Source organism: Alnus glutinosa, chromosome 4, assembly GCF_958979055.1.
Source record: "Alnus glutinosa chromosome 4, dhAlnGlut1.1, whole genome shotgun sequence".
Taxonomy (NCBI): domain Eukaryota; kingdom Viridiplantae; phylum Streptophyta; class Magnoliopsida; order Fagales; family Betulaceae; genus Alnus; species Alnus glutinosa.
In genome coordinates, this window is record NC_084889.1 from 7,718,128 (window position 1) to 7,739,097 (window position 20,970).

At 34.6% G+C, this 20,970-nt stretch overlaps 1 protein-coding gene across 1 annotated transcript; it reads left to right on the top strand.

Moving 5' to 3' along the window:
* The first annotated feature begins 211 nt into the window (after window positions 1-211).
* Window positions 212-20,333, top strand: LOC133865733 (vacuolar protein sorting-associated protein 53 A). The gene is made up of 24 exons (XM_062302188.1): window positions 212-1,069; window positions 1,764-1,858; window positions 2,279-2,335; window positions 2,525-2,675; window positions 3,612-3,682; window positions 4,285-4,409; window positions 5,179-5,339; window positions 5,440-5,581; window positions 9,330-9,393; window positions 11,417-11,602; window positions 11,710-11,751; window positions 12,357-12,461; window positions 12,543-12,602; window positions 13,333-13,410; window positions 13,703-13,810; window positions 13,907-13,972; window positions 14,616-14,693; window positions 14,771-14,904; window positions 14,987-15,080; window positions 15,619-15,696; window positions 16,575-16,637; window positions 17,864-17,932; window positions 18,017-18,112; window positions 19,675-20,333. The coding sequence occupies exons 1-24, from the start codon at window positions 1,021-1,023 to the stop codon at window positions 19,969-19,971; spliced, it is 2,469 nt and encodes an 822-aa protein (XP_062158172.1). The 5' UTR covers window positions 212-1,020; the 3' UTR covers window positions 19,972-20,333.
* Window positions 20,334-20,970: the final 637 nt, after the last annotated feature.

Genomic DNA, 20,970 nt, shown 5'->3' on the forward strand with positions numbered 1-20,970 from the left:
TGAGAATTAAGAATGGTAAAGTTAATTTCATCCTTTAAGATTATAGAACATTTTTTATGTGTGTGTGTATATATATATATATATATAATCACATGATATCATTTAATTTTATTTTATTTAAAAAAAATAAAAAAAAAAAAAAAAAAAAAAAAAAAAAAGAAGAAAGAAAAAGATAATATTATGTATTTCATTTTCGTTGAACGTGAGAGATCAAAATAAACCGTGCCAATTACTCGATTTAAAGCTCCCTTTAGATCTGACAACCTGTGAGCCTTCGTTCACCTCTGCTACCTTCTCCAGAAACCCTAGCCGCTTCAACCTTCATCAATCTTCCTTCTTTTTCCCTTCTCTTCTGTAATCGACGCTCCACCACACACTAAACTCCTTAAATCTATCTTCTTTACCGACATTACTCTTCAGCTCTTTACACAAACTACTTCCGGCACGACACTCCTCCTGAATCTCCGGCTAGATCTTCGGTGTCTTGTTCGATGACGGCCATTACTGATAATGGGTATTGAAGGTGCTGCCATTTATTGTTAATGCACGGGCAAATCCAGAGATGGTCCTGATTTGTGCGTTTTGAATTGTGCTAATTGATAGTGGTTTTCAAAAATTTTCTTATTTCCATGGTATATCCTGTCTCCAAAGGCACTCTGCTGCTTTCATTTGATGACGACCGCCAAGATACGCTTAGTGATTAGATCTTTTGATCGCCCATTATCTTTTGGAAAGCAGTTTTTGGGGCGGAAGATTGGATTGCCTGAAAAACGAGTCTTATATACCGTGCTGCGATCACCCCATATTGATAAGAAATCCAGAGAACAATTTGAAATGAAAATCAAGACACAAATTGTGGATATAAAAACAGACACGCAGGAATTGCGCAAGAAGTTCTTTTGGTTGAAACGTTTCCGTGCTCTTTAAGTAGGCCGTAGGCGGCTACCTTTTTTGTTCTCGTTTAAATCACAGTTTAGGAAATAGAAGAGCATTTTTTCTCACTTCTTTTTGCCATCAAAGATGGACAAGTCAAGCGCTTTGGAGTACATCAACCAGATGTTCCCTACAGGTTTGCTCTTTCATTCACTATATTTCTGTTAATTTTGTTTGTTCCTCAAGTTAGGTTATGCATATATACTAGTGCGTATCGGAAAAGAGGATGTATTCAGATTGCAGAATGTAGCATAGGCTAGCCAAAATGTGAGAGCTACTTATACACGGATCAGTTGCATACATATAATTAGGGTGCGTTTGGCCCCTGTGCAAAGCAGGTTAAAAGTGTTTTTTTTTAAAACAAAATTTCTGAAAGCATTCCGTTTGGATTCGGTGTTTGGGAGTGTGTTTTAAAAAAAATAGCGGTTTGGCAATGGTGGTCGAACCGTGATTTTACTAAACGCTTAACTGTGTTGTGTTTTATCAAATACATTTTGAAATCACTATTTTCAAACTGCACGTTTTAAAAACGGACGCTTAGTAACTGACCTTCACATGAATCTGAGAAAGAAATCTCCAAAATTATATAATTTACCGAATGTAAATGTAAGTATGATCCTCAAAAAATGATCTAGGCCCAGGTATCATCCTGCAACTACCAACTCTGTAGGAGTTGATCATTGTTACTAATTAAGTTTGCATATCTCAAGTATTCTTGTTTTTTTGGACTCATTGCATTCCTGAACTTCATTACGTCCTTTCTACTTATTATATGTTCTTATTTGATGCCTATTATCGTGTTGACATTATGAAATATGGTGAATATTCAGAGGCATCTTTATCTGGTGTTGAGCCACTCATGCAAAAGATACACAGTGAGATTCGTCGTGTGGATGCTGGAATACTAGCAGCTGTTCGTCAACAGGTCATGATCTTTGGCTATTCTTTTGATGTCTTCATCTCAATTCTCAATAGTTTTTAGACTGGATTAGTCTTTGTGGCTTTCCCATTTGTAATATGGTGAGCTGAGGCTTTGGATGCCACTTACTTTTCTATAAAATCCACAACTTCTGAACAAGTAAGTTATAGTGGCTTTGGATGCCACTTACTTTTCTATAAAATCCACAACTTCTGAACAAGTAAGTTATAGTGGGGGAATTTGCAAAATCATTCACGCATTGCTATCAGTAGGGCAATGAAATTCACTTATGAAAAAGAAAAAAAAGAAAAAAAGTAGGGCAAATTCACTTGCAACCACTCTAATGGTAACACTGTCATGCATTTGAAAAGTATGATTTATATCATTAGCTTTAGTTTTTTGATAGCTCTGCTTCTGTGACTTCAGAGTAATTCCGGAACCAAAGCCAAGGAGGATCTTGCTGCTGCTACGCGTGCTGTGGAGGTCTGAAGATTTAAACATCTATTCATATTATCATCAAATTGGTTACAAGGATTTTTTTTGGTCCACCTTAAGCATTTTGCTTTACTCACATGATTAAACATCTTAATGCTGTATTAGCATTTCTTGTCTTTGTTTGGGGTTGTCTATGTTTTCATTTTCTGGATATTTGTTTTATTTCTTGTCAAGCAGGAACTCATGTATAAGATCCGAGAAATAAAAAGCAAAGCTGAGCAAAGTGAAATGATGGTTCAGGAAATATGCCGCGACATTAAAAAGTTGGACTTTGCAAAGAAGCATGTAACAACTACAATTACAGCTCTTCATCGTCTTACCATGCTAGGTTTGTCTCTGTTATCCTTCTATGTTTGCAGAAGGAGTTTTCTTGAGGTTTTTTATAGTTTTTCCTCAATAAGGTTGTCAGATTGAAAGATTATGGATTGGATTTTTGTTGGACTTGAATGAGATATATAAGATTCTTCAAAATGGAATAGATTAAAATCTCTATCAATCAAAAACTGACAGAAAAAATCTATTGTTAGGAATAAAAGTTAAAAAATCTATTGTTATGATCTTAAGCACTTCCAATAAAATATTCTCTCCCTCACTTAACAACAATCTTATGTAGCTTGTAACCCTTGGCATGTATACGTATTTTTTAGTTTTTAATTCGTCTTCTAACCCTAGGCCATGGCCGCCCTCTCCTTCCTCACCCTCAGGCCTCACTTCACAGACCAAAAAAAGCGCTCCTCCTCAACTTTGTCTCACTGTCACGGTCTCTGCCACCACACTGCTCTCATTTTCTCATTTTCTCTCTTTGTAGTTTTGGTTAAAGCTCATACGATGTTAGAGGTCAACACAGATCTGTCGATCTGTGCTTGATTTAGAATGAGAAATCAACACAGATCGACAAATCTGTGCTTGTTTGCTCTCCTTTCTTTTTTGTTGATTTTTTTTGTTCTAAAGCTCACTGTGCTTGCTGAAGTTCTAAATCTCTTTCTGCTCTATCAATCTACCTGACTGACTACCGACCAAAGCTGTTGTTGTCAGGGTTATACCTCCCTTCCGACTCTTCTTCCGTTCGGAAGTCAGAAATACCTCCCTTCCAACCCAAGGAAGTCAGATTATATATATATATATATATATAAAGTAGCATTGAAATCTAACATTTTAATGTACATAAAATCAGCTTATCTATTTATCACGGATTTGGGGTACTTATGGTGGTGAGCTTGATATGTAAATTCTTACTTTAACACCCTTTTCCATGCTATGACAGTCTCTGCTGTTGAGCAGCTTCAAATTTTGGCTTCAAAACGACAATATAAGGAGGCAGCTGCACAGCTAGAGGTACCGTATCTGTTAGTAGATCATATGTAGTCAGTCGTGTACCAAGTGTTCCCTTGCCTTTTATAGTTCTCTTTGGTATTTTTGTTTTCTTCTTCTTCTCTTTTCCCTGGTTTATTGTAGCTTAATTTTTACTATAGTGGCACAAGTATTTTGCCGCTCTTGAATGCCAACACTTTTAGATTTCCTTTATACAATTGGAAATGGAATTATGGGTAGCGATCTTTTGGTTTTGTCATCAATCTGTAACAGACTATATATGATGCATGACAGATTTCTTTTCTCCTGATCTGTCTCAGGATATATGAATCTTAGCATCGTATTAGGAATAAGTGGTTTGTTTTTATGTGGTAAAGGATTAGAAATGGATCACGGTTGGTACAATAGGAATTTTATTAATGGAACTAATTTTTTTTATGGGGTTTAATTTAATGGTGTCGGGCATAGTTTGTGGTAGCCAAACAAAGTAGTCTAGTTAAAAGGGATAAAGACAACATGATTTTTATTTGTGATAAAAAGCGATGTCTTTTGCATTTCTGAAATCCATTAGTATTATTCATATGAAGTTAGCTTCTTTTATATATATTTTTTGTGATGTGTTTCAGGCTGTGAACCAATTATGTAGCCACTTTGAAGCCTATAGGGATATTCCAAAGATCACAGAACTCAGGGAGAAGTTTAAGAATATCAAACAAATTCTTAAGTCACATGTGTTTTCTGATTTCTCCAGGTAAGCTGTCACTAAGGTTCCTGCCATATTTAAGAACTAGTTTACATAACGCACTAAAATGGTAATGCTCTTATTTATTTCTTTCCCTCTCTTGATATTCTCAAATTTTCTTTGTTTTTCTGGTTACCAATTTGCTGTCTTAATATGTTTCTAGCTAAGACTTGTGACAGTCAGACGTCAATTTAATTTTTTTGGGTCTTCAGATTCCTCTTCATTTTTAATATTCTTCATCTACTTTTCAAAAGACGGGCGTTGGACTTTGAGAAACTGAGAGCTGTCTTTTTTTTGCCGATGACATTGAGATTAGCTCGCCAAAGCTTCTTCTTTCATGTGTTGTTTAGGGTTTTTTAATGTTTTGTAAACCTCTGATTTTCCCTCTTAAAGTTTGCTTCGTTCTTTTAGACCTGTAATTAAAAAGGCTAAGACAGAGAGTATTATCTATTGTTTGGCACTTCTGAAATTCTTCTTACATATAAGTTGCTGATAAAGAAAGCATTGTTAATGGATCATCAACTCCATGCACAGTTGAAGTAGAATTTTTGTGGAAGTTTAATATTGATATCGACAACTAAGTCTTGTTAAACAAGTTTTTCCTCTGAAGTGGTTTCTTGAAATCAGCTTCTTTTTATACATCTAAACTAAATATCAGTTTTTATTTTTATATATATGCTCTCTGTATTATTATAGTACCCTAATACTTATCAAAAAAATATATGCTCTCTGTACTTCTTAAGTTTTTTTCTTTCTGTTTTTCCCTGTTCTATCTCAGCTTAGGTACTGGAAAAGAGACAGAAGAAACTAATTTACTACAGCATTTATCTGATGCCTGCTTGGTTGTTGATGCTTTGGAGCCATCTGTGAGGGAAGAGTTAGTAAACAATTTTTGCAGCCGGGAACTTACTTCGTATGAACAAATTTTTGAAGGAGCGGGTATGTCTAACTTCCTACTTTGTTATGATTATGCTTTCTTTATACAGGAGATCACTTCATATGTCCTTTACTTTGAACTTTATTTTTGTCATATCATTAGAATTGGCTAAGTTGGATAAAACTGAAAGGAGATATGCATGGATCAAGCGTCGAATAAGAACAAATGAAGAAATCTGGAAGATCTTTCCTCCTTCATGGCATGTTCCTTATCGCCTATGCATCCAGTTTTGTAAGAAAACGAGGTATGCTTTGATAAACAAATCTTTATAACTTGTCTTTGACATCAAATCTTGATCTTTGTTAAACAAACATGAGTCGTGTGCTTCTTGGTTGGCTATATGTCTTTGATTATCTTCACTATTTATTTTTTTTAGTATGGAAGCCACTATTTTTTCTTATCAAAAAAAAAAAAAAAAAAAAAAAAAAAAAAAAAAAAGAAGAAGAAGAAGATTATCTTTACTATTTTAGTATGGAAGCCACAACCTTTTCAAATTTGTTAGAAACTTTTGTTTAATATTTGGAAGAGAACATTTTAAAATACAAACCCAAGGAAAATTGATGTTCAGACATATAACATGGGTGTTTTCACCTCTTATTTATATGGAGTTTCGAGTCTTTTGACATATTGGTATGAAGAAAACTACGGTTCCGTTTGTTAAAATTTTGGGAAAAAGTACACATACTCCCCTCAAACTATCAGACAATTTGCAATATCCTCCCAAACTTTAAATTGAAGCAATGTCTTCCCCAAACTACCATAAAATTGCAATGTATTCCCTTTGTCCCAAAAATGTCAAAAATAACCTTATAAAAAATTCAGAAAACATATTTTTGTTAAAAAAAATAATAATAAAAACCAAAACTGGTGACCCACCCATGGCCATCATGGGTCACAAGACCTACAGCCACCATGCTTTTTTGTTTTTTCAAATTTATAAGGGTGTTTGTCTTTTTGAGAGTTTTTAGGGGTATTGTTGTCATTTTGTCAGACAAAAGGGTACACCGTACATTGCAATTTTCTGGTTTTTTTTTTTTTTTTTTTGGGGGGGGGGAAGGGAGGACATTGATACAATTGAAATTTTGGGGGGACATTGCAAATTGCCTGGTACGGTATTGGATAAAATTGATACCGTACATTGCCTAGTATGTGTATTTTTCCCTAAAAAAATTTTTTAATGTCTTTTCTTTTTTCTTCTTAAAATGGCAAACCACCCATACACTTTTGATTTGGTAAACTTCTCTAGAGCTCTTTTACCAAACAAATTTTCAGGTGTGGCCTCCACCACTAACACAGTTTTCAAAACAAACTACAAAACTCTTCTCAAAACCCAAAACATTACTCAAAGAAATAAAACACAACATTTTTAAAGAAATAATTAAAAAAAAAAAAAAAAAAAAAAAAAAAGTTCAAATTTAAAAAAGGGTCATGTGGTGGCCCTGAAGTTGCCACCAGATCACCACCACGGTTGTGGCACTTCCACCGTGGTGCAACATTTTTAAAATTTTCTTTTAATGTTTTTTCATTTATTTATTTAATTACTTAGGAAAAAAAATATTTATTTAATAATAATATTTCTCAATTTTAAATTTTTACAAAACACTTCCAAAATTTAACAAAACGAATTTTCAACTTTTCTCGATGTGGCCCTCACCAAATCAATTCTCAACTTTTACCTTTTCCCTTGGGTGGCTTTTAAAACCACCATTGGATTAAAGATCTATCACAAATCCAATGATGGTTTTAAAAGCCACCTAAGGGTCTAGGAAAGTGGGAGTGTGTGTACCATTACTCTTGTCAAAATCCAAAACAGTTTTCAAAATTTTACCAAACGGGCCCAAAACATTCCTAAGAGCATCCCTAGCGAGCTCTCCAAATTTTAGCTAAACAATCTACTTTTGTTATTTTATCTATCACTTTTAAAAAGCTTCCTACATCAAACTCTTTAAATATTTCTCTATTTTAATCATATTATTTTTTATTGATTTTGAAAGCAACCACTTTAACTACTTTAACTACCATGAAAAGTTGCTCCAAATGAGTAAAATGAACTTTATCCAGAAAAAGGGTATTCACAAAATAAATCTAACAACTCAAGCATGTACCATAAATATTTCCTTCAATTAAAATAAATAAATAAATAAATAAAGAAAAAAAAAAAAACCCAAATTGGCGAACTCCAAGCCATACTTCAGCTAAAAACTATCAAAATAATCACAAACGATCATGAATTGAACTGTACCTAAATACTCCCCTTGAAATTTAGCTACTAGTTTCGCTTGTCTCTAGTCAAAAAAGAAATCTAATATTTCATGCTCCCCTGATTAGACAATTTCCGTCAAAGCACTTTGGAAACAGCCGAGAAAGACCCATAATCAACCTATTATTCAACCAGAATGTATTACACCATGAATTAGAGCTCTCTCTCAGTAATAATAATAAAACGAGAAACTAAAAACGGAAAAATCAGGAATTCCCACAGAAAACCCACAAAAAATTAGAGAGAGAGAGAGAGAGAGAGCTTAGAGATACTTATTGTTTATTAATTTTGAAAATAATTGTTTTAGGTTCTGTTTTAGTGGAGGCATTTGTTTTCTCAAATGCAAAACAATAAGAAAACGAAGAATTGGGATTTCGGTTCCCTTTTCTATCCCATCTTTGGTCAGAAACCAAACGAAGCTTACAGAAATACGAATCAACTGCAAAAAAAACCTCACTCTTTTCAAAACAATACAAATTTTCCGCATACATATATACGTATAGAGAGAGAGAGAGAGAGAGAGAGAGAGAGAGAGAACCCCATGTCCAACTCGTTGTAATTTTCATCGGCCATTATTGATTACAAAAGAAACTTTTTCCCTCTCTTCTGCTTCACCTGCAAAACCCTCTACAAGACTACAACCTGACAGCTAAAATCTCTTGTTCGGCAGTATGCTTGTTGGGTGACTTATAAGCGAAGCTGGAGGGTTAGCGTGTTGTAGCGTCATTGAGAAGAATCAGGAGAGGGGAAGGAAGTGAACTGGAGAGAAAAGTGAAGAACTGATAAAGGCGGAAAACGAAATGAAAAATGATAAAATATTCAATAGTTCATGAAATTTGTGAGCCAAATTTGGGGTGAAATTCTGACAAGAGCTAAAATAGAGAAATTATAGAGAGTTTGTTAAAGTTGGCTTTTTTTAGTTTTTCACCAAATTTTGGTGAAAATTTTGAAATGGAGAACTCACTAGAGATGCTCTAAGAACTCAAAAACAGTTTTCACTTACATGAGAACACAAACAAAAAACACATTAAGAAACAGAGCCTAAATGTTTTCTTGATATAACAAGTCATTACTTATGAGCTTTTTTGTCATCCTCTTTTTTTTTGTTAAGTAATGCAAATTCATTAAAAAGCCCAAAGGGACGCAATCCAGGCTTTCTTGATATAACAAGTCATTACTTATTTTTCATCTTTCTTTTTTTAGAAAAAGTAATGCAAATTCATTAAAAAGCCCAAATGGACGCAATCCTAATACATATGAAGTATACAAAGATAACCCCTAAAGAATACAAAAAGAACACAACTCCAAAAACTCAGAAAAACAAACAACAGACAAACTTTTTCATGCTACCACCCAAGTATAAAGGGATTGGAACATCATCTTCTTCAACTCTAATGTCACAGTCTTACGATTTTTAAAGCTTCATGTGTTCCGCTCTTTCCAAATACACCACATTAAACACAAAGGAGCCAACCTCCACATAGTCAAAGCAGTACGGTGTCGGTGTCATGTCATTATAATGCAGTCTGCATCTTTCTGGATTTCATTGTCCTTTTCTAATTTTTTTTTTCTTCACATTTAGTTTGCTTAGTATTCTGGGAAAAGTAGAGAAGGGGTGAAGATAAGATTTAATCCTTGCTTTCATGCTGCTAAGATTGGTCGGATAAGAATTCTACTATTGGATAATATTTTATAGAACCTGAGATTGTGATATGTGGTCTTGTGTTTCCAGGAAACAGCTCGAGGAGATCCTGGATAATCTGAAAGAAAAACCAGATGTTGGGGCTTTATTGTTGGTGAGCTTGTCTTTATCCAAATTTTAATCATGGACCTAAATCATCTCATTATGACAGCCTGTTTGGTTTGAATTTTTCAAGGTATTTTTGATTTATTGAATAATCAATTACTCCACATGAATGGGAGTTTATTGACTTTCCAACTTAAATGATTTGAATCTTATAATGTCATTAGACTAACCAAGCACATCTTGTGCATCTTGTGCTAAATCCAAACCAAACAGGCACTAAAATTATATGGTGTAGGTTGTATTGTCTTTAGTTCAGTTCAATTCAATGAGTTTGTTTTACTTAGTAGAAGTGATATTTCAACTAACTTGGCCCAGACCACTAAGGCACTTCAGGAAGTTCTTTATTGCCAAGAACTTTTGTATTTCCCTTGATGTGGGCTGCGTGAGCCAACTTTTGGTTTATAAGTTTTTGATGTAATATTCATAAGCTGGGTTGGAGAGAGGAAAGTTCCCCTTTTGGAAGGAAAGACTTTTTCTTAAAACTCAAGAAATATTACAAATGGATTCTTGTGCTATGAACCTTATCAATTTTTAACAGCCATCCATAGTTTCAACTTGGTCAACCAGTCACAATGACTGGCAAAAATTTCTATGAGTCTATCAGCAACTAGCTCAAATGCTCAATTGCCCGGTTTAGACTACTAGTGAAGAAAATATTTTGGGTATGTTTGTTAGTGTATTTGGGTAAGTGTTTTGTTTTTGGTTTGAATAAGTGTTTTGATGTGACATAAAGGTGAGAAATGTTTTTTGGTGAACTCCATATTTGAGACAATGTTTTTTGTGGGTTATTCTTACTTATTTTAAGAAAACACAATCAAATGTAGAGATGACTTCTTAAAAGAATAAAAAAATTAAAAAAAAAAAAAGAGTGGCCGTGTGGCTACCCTCAATCGAGGAGAGGGGTGGCCTCGCTGCCACCCCTCTCCTCCACTGAGGATATCCACATGACCACTCTTTTTTCTTTTCAGTTTTTTAATTTTTTAATTTTTTTAAATAATAATTTAGATCTAACACACATGCTAGAAAACATTTTTGTCAAAAATAATAAGTTAAGCACCTTTTTTGTCAAAAATTTTCTAAAAAACTTTTTGTGCTTAGAAAATTGTTTTGAGAAGTGTTTTGTGTTTTTTAGGTGCTTTAGGATTTTTTTTTTTTTGCTGAAGTTGTCTGGGATGGATACCTTTAATAGGAAGCAAGCAGCTATTAAGCTGCTGCAACCTAGTAACTTTTGAGTAGTACTCTAAGAAACACTTTTTACATAAAAAGTTTTTAACTTTTGCTTTGGCGGTGTTACAAATGAATTGAATTTGATGCTTAAAGATTTGCAAACTTCTGAGCATCCCCTCCCCCCCAATCGCCCTTTGTTCATCATTTTTTAATTTCTTCATCTTCAAAACTTATACTTTCTTCACTTTTTGCTAAAATTTTACCCCGTCCATTCCAAATTGTTTGTCTACCTCAGAAAATCTAACATTTTAAAAGAATATCGTTTGGCACATTTACTTTGAAACAAGAAGCTGATAATTTTGCTCAGAAGAAAAGAGTTGACAATTTTCAAAATTACCCTTCTTAATTTGATATCCAAATAAAGTAAAGAGTAAGGAAAGTTATAAAGTTGTGGTTCAAAGTGGAAAATATTTTAAGGCATCCCAAAATGAATTGTGAACAAACAATTTGGGACGTAGGCATTAACTTTCTTGCTGAAAACCCTGCATTACTACTTTCTAATTATTTCTTCTATCAAAATCATACCCAAATCAGGTTCTTTCTCCTTCCTCGTCTGTCTAACTCCTTTTCAACTCACCACCTTCCTTGCAAGATTAGGGCATAGTGTCTAGGAAACCAAGGTTTTTCTCCATCAGTTTTGTTTAAAATGATTGCTATGATGGTCAATATTACATGAAATGTTCGTTGTAATTGGGATGCTGCATCCTGTCTCATGATCAATTTAATTTCTTTATGCCTGCTTCTTTCTTTCATTAATGTTTTCCATGCTTGGAGTCTATTTTTAGGCACTACAACGAACTCTAGAATTTGAGGATGAATTGGCTGAGAAATTTGGTGGAGGCGCGCGAAGCATGGAGATAGGTAACGAGATTGAGGAAATAGGCAGGGGCGAAAATACTAGTCAAAGTGTTTTAGATATTCGAAAGAAGTATGAAAGGAAGTTTGCTGCACATCAAGGAACTGGAACTGAAGTACGCTTATAAATTGCTCACTATTTTTAGTAAAGTTTGTGTAAGAAAAAGCAAGAACGCAGTTAGAATATTGTCACCCATTGTTTCTTTTGTTCTTTCTTTGACAGGAAAAGGATGGAAAGAAAGATTTGTCAGTGCCTGGAGCTGGGGTATATTATCTGTTTATGGTTGTTCATGTATATAATTTATTGATTGTATAAACAGCGCTGTAGAGCTGGGACATATGTAAGATCCCCAAAATGTACATGCCGCAGCAGGCATGAATGCTTGTATATTGTGTTTTCACTTCTTTTGTATGTCTCCATCTGCATGATTTTTCTCATTGCCTTGGAAGCTGGAAATTATTGGGGGCTTTTACAGAAAAAGTTGATTTCATTACTGATAGGTTCTAATCAACCTACTTCTATTTGAAGTCTCTGCCGCATAATGATATTTAGTTGTTTTAGTCATTCCAGTTACAAAGCTGCAGTAATTATTCCCTATTTACTTTTCCAATGGAAGCTCTAAAATACAAGATTTACTAAAATACACTCCAAGTGCTTTGATGTGTCATGTCATGTAAGTGAGATTAATCTAGGGTGGGTCTTTTCCTGAATTTTCTACTGTAACCCTGCTATTCTTGTCTAGGATATTCTTGTAGGTCTTTTTATGAGGGAATACTTATCGAGATTATAGTTGTAGACTTCTTTCTGGCTTTTAGCTAGTGCAGATAAATATAGCTGCTGAGAATTGTCTGTACTCTTTGATTTGGCAGTTCAACTTCCGTGGAATCATATCATCTTGCTTTGAACCTCACTTGATAGTGTATGTAGAACTGGAAGAGAAGACATTGATGGAGAATCTGGAGAAACTTGTTCAGGTACTTCGATCATATTATTTTTTCACCACATTCTATGATTCCCTTTTACTTATTTTGTGTTTTATTTTTCTTACTTAATAGGAGGAGACGTGGGATATAGAGGAGGGAAGTCAGAATAATGTTTTATCAAGTAGCATGCAGGTGAGTAAGTAGACATTTTTCTGTTATTATTAGAAATATGGAATCTGTCCAGATTTGGATCACTATTGGATGTTTTCTCCTTGGAAAATCTGTGGTCTGCTGAAAGCCTGATAAACTATAATTGCTGTCTTTTTTTATTAAGTAATGAATTCATTAAACAGAGAAAACAATATACAAAGAGATCTGCAAATGTTTCAATGTTAAGATCCTTGTTACCTTGCATGATTTGGACAAATGTTTTTGAAGAAGTATTAATTCCCTAACAAAACATGAAAAACACGCCTTCCAAATATGATTGGACAGGTGTTCTAGGCGGCCTTCATTGTAATTTTCCTAGGACTTCTTTATTTTAATCTACATCCTAATATTTAGGAGAGCTCAATGCCCGTGTACTTGACCTGGTCTCATTATTCTTTTATTATTTTTTTGTTACTTATCAAAAGGAAAATGCTGGGTGTTTCTCAGTGGTAATTATATATGGTAAATAACTGCAATATAAAGGCTTTATGGTGATGGACATATTATTGGATCGGAACACTAATGGGTTGCTAATTAAGGATTTTAAAGCTTTTAAATGGGTCCTTGTATTTTGTCAAGATAATCTGTAGACTCAATAGCTAAGATTATTTCATGCCTTTTGTTTGGGATGCACCTATAGTAGTTCTTTTTTACCAAATCAATTTTGCCTTTGTCTTGCATTGTTTTAATTTACCTTTGTTGTGTTTTCTAGTTGTTTCTAATAATCAAGAGGAGCTTAAAGAGATGCAGTGCTCTAACAAAGAACCAGACATTATTTAATTTGTTCAAGGTGCATTCTTGAAATTCATTTTTTTTATCTCCCTTTCTGGTATGTACTCTACTGCAATGATTTTAAACATCATTATATGTATTTTTTTATATATATATTTAAATGTGGTCAGTGTGAGTCAATTATTTAGCTTTTGCTATGTATGTTAAGTATTTGAATATCAACAAATATGTGCTCTTTATGATTCCCTTAGGGTAGGGATGTGGAATAGAGTGAGGGCAAGAAGAGGGTGCATGTGTAGGGTTCATGGATGTGGTTTTAATAGAAATAACTTTTGAGCCCCTTTTCTTAGGTGTTTCAAAGAATTCTCAAAGCATATGCAACAAAACTTTTTGCAAGACTACCTAGGGGTGGAACTGGAATAGTTGCAGCCGCCACGGGTATGGATGGACAGATAAAGGTATTAGTAGACCATTTTATTTGCATGATTGATTTGAGCAGTGTTTATTCTCTACCAGATACTAATTTTGGCTTGCCATGTGACTATTTTGAGCAGACCTCTGACAGGGATGAAAGGGTGATGTGTTATATTGTGAATTCAGCTGAATATTGTCATAAAACGGTCAGTTAGTTTCTGGACTCATGGCATTTGTTGTTGGCTGTTGAATGTCAGCTTGAATTATGCATGCCTGCATTTTAGAAGACAAGACAAGAGGGGCTCATAGGGTTTAAATAAAGAGATAATGTGATGTTGATCTTTGCTTTTAAATTGAGAGCCTCTGAAGTAGCTTAAACAGTTATATGGACGAACTTGCTTGCTTATCCAGTTATTCTATTTTTGAAAAGTTATTTGTTGTAACTGTTAGTTAAAGCCTTCAAGGTTCATAAAGCATTACCCTAAGACCATTTTCTGAGCTAACACTACTTATATGTTATTGATATCTATTTAGACTAACCTATAGTTCAATTATCTCTCTTGTCCACACAATGTAAATTGGTTATAACTGCAAGTTTTTAAATCCATGTAAAGATCCTCTTTTAGCCCTTTAAATTTAAAGCATGGGAGTTGTAGCTTGTGAATTGCAAACATGTATACAGGGAATGTGTATGATATGACATAATCCTACAAGAGTTAGGACAACACATGGCTGGAACATGGTGCTTGTTAATTGTAACTTGTTCCATATATTACTATCATATAAATTTTTAGCCTATAATGAATACTGATATACAGTCTTAGAAACTCGGGATTTACTTTTTGACAGTCTGGTGAATTGGCGGAAAGTGTATCTAAAATAATCGACACTCAATTAGTGGATGGAGTGGATATGTCAGAAGTGCAGGTACTGACTATCTCATAAATAAAACATGCCATGACTATTCTTCTCTTCATTTTTAGAGAAGTAATGCTATTTTGCAGGATGAATTTTCAGCGGTTATAACAAAAGCATTGGTAACCCTAGTGCATGGCCTGGAAAGTAAATTTGATGCTGAAATGGCTGCAATGACACGTGTTCCATGGGGTACCCTTGAAAGTGTCGGTGACCAATCAGAGTAAGCAAAGAAATTTGAAATTTTGAACCTCAAGCTCAAGTGCCTAACACAACTTTCACTGTTTACCACATCCTCCTTGCAGGTATGTTAATGGCGTAAATATGATCCTTGCTAGTAGCATTCCTGTACTTGGAAGACTTCTTTCACCCGTTTACTTCCAATTCTTCTTGGACAAGGTGATTATAGAGAGGACCGTGATACCTTAGGTTTTGCTTCTCAACATGGATCTTGGTCTAGTGAGGTTCAAGAATCATGCATATGGATTTATCATTTGTTTGGATATTTTTTTTCAATTATTGATACCTTATGCAATATGTTCATTAATACAATAAAAAGCTTTTTCACAACCAACTTCAATGGCCCACGCCACATCATTCTTTGCTCAATTAAATATTTTTGGTTGTAGTCTATTCGAATATCATGCCTCTGTAGTCTTTGAGATATGTTAGCTACACAACAATTTGCACAACAATGTTGATATGTCCAGCATTTTTATTTTTATTTTATTTTATTTAAAAAAAAATACTAGACACATCAGCATTGTTGTGTAAGAGTAGTGCAAATAACATATCTCATAGTCTTTAGGCATCCTCATCCATGCGACTTTGAGTTGACTTCTGAAGATTGTGCCAAACTAGTTAATGACGTACATTATAACATTCTTTTCAAGTTACATTCGGCTAAATATCCTAATCTCTCTCTTATGTTATGCAGCTTGCATCTTCTCTTGGTCCCCGCTTTTATGCGAACATTTTCAAATGCAAGCACATATCAGAAACTGGAGCCCAACAAGTATAGACCATTTTCATAATTTATTTTATTCCCTTTTAGATGAGTGGTGATGGCAGAAAAAAGAATTGCTTAAATAAGTGTAACCTTATGTAAGAGGCAACTGAGGTTTATATCTTTTGGCTTGTTGGATATTTATCAAAGGATCCCCCTTAAATCTTGAATTCTGAGGTTTGCATCATGCTCATATATATAGTGCTAATAAGTTGCATACGTGCACATTGAGTTTGCATTATTTCTCGAATTTGGGCCTTATGCACTATGCCTAGAAAATAGAGTATATTGCACATTTAAATTGGCTATTTTTAAAATAATTTGGAGCTGCTTGCGTAGACTTTAGTTTTCTTGACGTTCTTTGTCACTGTTTTTAAATTTGGAGTTCAACAAATCAGTGAGATAGAATGTCCCTTCTATCTTTGATCTAAACAACTTTTAAACTGTTAAAATTGAACATTTTATTTCTTCTTGTATAATCTTAACAGGTATTTTCCTTTTCTTTTGCATTTTTTTTTTAAATAAAAATAAAAAATAAAAAAACTGCTTACAATATATGGCTGAACATTTTGGTATAAATGCCTTGCATTTAATGTTGTCAGGCTTAGGCCTAATTTCAAAAGAAGACAACACACTTTTTTTAAAAAAATAAATAAAAATTTCTTGGAAAATTGTGTACATAACCATGCACATTGATGAACAGTGTAGAAACACAAGTGAGTGGGCAAGCTGAATGTTGCTTTTGTCAAATGTTCGTACCCATGCCATTCATACATGTGATTACCAAATAGATCACTGTTTTAAAAAATTTATTCTTTCTTGAATGTAATCGTTGTGGTTGATTCATGTAAATTTAGGTTTAAATAAATGGTTTGATGCTTCTACAGATGTTATTGGACACTCAAGCAGTAAAGACGATTCTTCTGGACATTCCTTCACTTGGTCGACAAGTGAGTTACTTCTTTTAAAGAAATGCATGTTAACTTTCATTGATTCCTCTTTCTGGAGTCAAATGTGATTGGGTGGCTGTTGGTTTGGGTATGATAAATATGGAAAATCATTCTTGATGAGAAAGTTCATGTTTGTTGCGCTCGACCTTCTCTTTTCTTTTCCCAAACAAACACTGTATTTGTATATGTTCACTTTTTTGGAGTGAAGAATGTTTAATCGATTTAAAACTCCGACGGCATTTCTTAAACCTAACTGATATTCCGATTTAGGTTTGCTTCTATTATATCAATTTCAACAATCCACTTTTGTGGACAACAAATGCTAATCCAGATAATTTGAGAAGCTGAACTCTACCTTGTTGCTAGGTTGGCCTGTTTTTGAACATTGGAAGCTAAGTGTTGTAGCTCTCATTTTGAAAATTCTGTGCACTCAGTGTAAGGTCCAGGAGTAAATAGTTGGAAAGGTTCAATAATGAGTGGAACAGTGAGCAAGCATATGTGTTGCTGACCTGGGACAGCTGGCTTGATATTTGTTGCGTGATATCTAGACGTACCATCATTTAGAATTTATGAATTAGTTATATGTGCAGACAAGAAAAATATGCATCTCCTGCCATCTATAAACCATTTAAAACAATAAGCTTCAGTTACTAGATAAACTATGGCTGGGCACCAGCCCGATCGGGGTCGGAATGGCCAGTTCTGACTTTGGATGCCAACCTGCACCCCCCCTTTTCTAAGCTGACCTGACCCTGCCGATGTTGGCTCCAAAGTTGTTGGGGGCTAGAGGTCTAGCAGCCACTGCACAGCCACATTTGGCCGCTAGACTCTCAGAGGGAGGGAGGGAGGGGGGGGGGGGGGGGGGGGGGGGGGGTGGGGGTGGGGGTGGGGCTTGGGTTACACAAAGGGGGGGTGTATATATATAGTGGTCAGGTCAGGTGGGTTGGAATTCGAACCCCTTTTTTTCCAACTTCCAACCTGACTTTTGTTGGATATTATTACAATTCACTTCTGACCCCAGTTGAAGCCAAAGGATTGGATTGGATACGGGTCAGAAAGCCGGGTTGGCAGGTATTTGAACAGCCCTAAGATAAACATCACAGTATTGCATGTGTTTGCCATAATTTCTTTAACTATGTATGATTGTTTGCAGGTGCTTAATTTTGGTCTCCTGTTATGTAAAACAAGCCTCTCACACATTTTATTATGTCTTCCTTTTTGAACAGACTTCTGGTGCTGCTAACTATTCAAAATTTGTGAGCCGTGAAATGAGCAAAGCTGAAGCACTTTTGAAGGTTTGTGATCATATAATCTGTACATTTGCTCTGTGACAAGTTTAGTTTTATTTTCTTATACAAGTGTGTATATTCATTATTCAGGTTATACTGTCCCCATTTGATTCCGTGGCGGATACCTATCGAGCATTGCTACCAGAGGGAACACCGATGGAGTTTCAGCGTATTCTGGAGCTTAAGGTAGAGTCAATTCTAGTTGTTCTATATATGGTTTAGTCATACACTGGTTACTGCATGATTGTAGACTCTCACCTAGTGTCAAGCCCGAAAAAAATGGATGGATATAGGTCAAGGCTGTGTGATGTTAACCTTCTCTATTTTTTTAACTTTCCTCATCAAGTTGGATATGGTGCCAAAGTTTCATGTGTTGGGTCATTTTCTTAGCTTTCACTAACCGCAAAACGTCTAGCATTTGCCACTGCAGAGAGGGGTGCCCATGAAACATTCATTAAAGCTCCCCAACAGAATTGCACAACATGGATTTGTTCAATAGTTTAAATTGGTATTGAAATTTTTTTTTTCACCGACTTCTACTAAAGAATTGAATAAATTAATTGTGGATTATGCTTGAATCATGGGCATCTTATGTTTCGCATGAAAGAACATCTGCTTTGAACTTTAGGGAAGTGCTTTGTTTCCCATCTTACTTATTATTAGGTTTAGCTGCAGTTTACTATTTTGAAATCTTAAGTTTTTGCGTGTCACTACTGTAGCATTTATTGATTAATTTTTTTTTTAAAAAAAATGATAAATATCACTGATAGCATTGCATATTTGCATGACATTCATAGGGTACTGTCTACTTTGTAAACAAAAATTCCCCGAGAAGATATATTAGAATTTTTTCTTCAAAAGCCACGAGATGTCTTCTTAAAGTCTTTTTGGGATTGAAAAGGGTATAAATAGGGTTCTTTATATCTTTTTGTCTATCGAGTACTTATGGGTTTTTTTTTTTTTTAAAGAAAATGTTTAATAGTTATGTTTGGCTTTTCTCTGTTCACTGCTTGGAAATCCAATTCTGTAAAGATTGTGTCTACTACGTCAAATCAAATCAGATGCATCTCATATTCTGTAAAGCAGTATTTTAAGACCAGTTGATACACATTCTGCATAATCACGGCTTCTACTTCATGGTGGTTTCTAAGTTTCCCTGGCCTTATTACATGCAAAATAACCTAGACCTCTAGCTTGTAATCTCAATATTTGGATGTACGTAGTTACAGACTAGCTGAATAAAAATGATACAAGGGGCTGTAAAATGTCCAAATGTTACCAATACAAGCATTAAAAAAGAAGTGATTTCCACTTACAGATTGTCTTTTTCTCTTTAAGTTTTTTTTTTTTTTTTTTTTTTTTTTTTCCCTTTGGTTTGACTTTCTCATACGGATATAGATGGTTATGAGGAAAGGAGGATGCAGATGACTGTGTATGTCTTATATGGGAAATCTTTGCCTAATCCATCTTTCATCGACTCAATTGTTACCAAACTGCTTTTCATATGCTATGATAACAGCTGCAATTCATGTTTTCCACATACCGTTGGTTTACTTGGTAATTAATCAACTTTATTATTTACTAGTGCTTCCTTAGTTTTTTTTAACAGTTTATTTAAATTTTAAATTTTTGCTTTGTCGGATCATGATGGTCCATTAGATGGATAGAAGTATTTGGTTTGATGGTGGAATTATATTAAACTGTTAGACTTTGAGAACGGTAGGTTAATTTTTGCATGGCATGTGCAGGGCCTTAAAAAAGCTGATCAGCAAAGTATATTAGATGACTTCGTCAAACGTGGGCCAGGGATCACGCAACCATCTATCGTGGCATCGGTTGTCCCGGCTACCCCTACTGCCCCCGCGGCTCCTGCGATACCGAATATGGCTTCATTAGGACTAATTGCTTCCCGAGAGGATGTGCTAACCAGAGCAGCTGCTCTTGGAAGAGGTGCAGCTACGACAGGGTTCAAGAGGTTCCTTGCTTTAACTGAAGCTGCAAAAGATCGAAAAGATGGGCCCTTCAGAAAGCTCTTTAATCCTTGAAACATTTTTTTTTTTCCTTATTAATATTGACTATCATCATCTTTCTTTACCGTGGCTCCATTTCAGGTCTTACAAGCATAATAAATGAACTTGCTTAGCCCTTCAAAGAATTTGAAATGAACAGAAGCAATAACAAAATATTATTACGTTTTCAACTCCAAAGATCATGGAATGTGCCTTCTGATGAATTGAGGTTCTGATAAATCTAATTACGCTTGATAGAATATTGTTGGAGTTAATAGATGAGTTGATGTCTCCTTAATAAAGGTAGATAGGAGACGAGAGAGCATTATTTGCTTCTAATTCACTTGTAAAAAGGCCATTTGGCCCCGCATTTTTTAAAAGCTTCTTGACTTAAGATTTGTTCTCTCTTTTCCTTTATTTTCGTCCTTTTTCAAGTGCAATATTATTAGGGAATTATGTGGTGACAGAAAAACTAGGTGCACTCATTATTCTTATTAAAAAAAAAAAAAATCACTTAATTATAATTTTTAAGCAAATAAATATCATTTAGAAGGGAGTTGAATGAACCATAGGGATTGAATTGAGGCAATGCCAGTGTTTCCCACATAAAAATTTTTGGTATAAGCAACTTAAAACACATTATATTAACCAGTATGACGTGTATGATAAATGGGTGTTAAATGTAGCATTACTCTTGCTTAATTTGGAGTTTTTGACACATGTTGCCTTTAAAGGAAAGTGATAAGAAGGATCTATTTGATAATAATTAGATAAAATTTAGACCTTAAGAAATGATTTAATAAAAAATCAAACCTCATGAACTTCTAAAGCATTTTTCCCAAATAAGACACTAGATATATAGCTTAGTAAGTTTCACAAACTTGTAGAAGTAGCAATGGCAATAATGATGTGGAAGCCACTTCTACCATGTAGGACGACAAATCAAGCAATTGGGTTACTTGTGTATCTCACTTAACACCCCATTTTTATCTTTATAAATGTCTACTTAGGTTAGATGTTGGAGAGGGATTAAGA

Bases quoted from the DNA above. Each gene is read 5' to 3' on its own strand.
- LOC133865733 (XM_062302188.1), top strand. From the start codon at position 1,021: ATGGACAAGTCAAGCGCTTTGGAGTACATCAACCAGATGTTCCCTACA. The intron at 1,070-1,763 runs GTTTGCTCTTTC...GTGAATATTCAG, and splicing joins CAACCAGATGTTCCCTACAG to AGGCATCTTTATCTGGTGTT. The intron at 17,933-18,016 runs GTTTGTGATCAT...TTCATTATTCAG, and splicing joins AAGCTGAAGCACTTTTGAAG to GTTATACTGTCCCCATTTGA.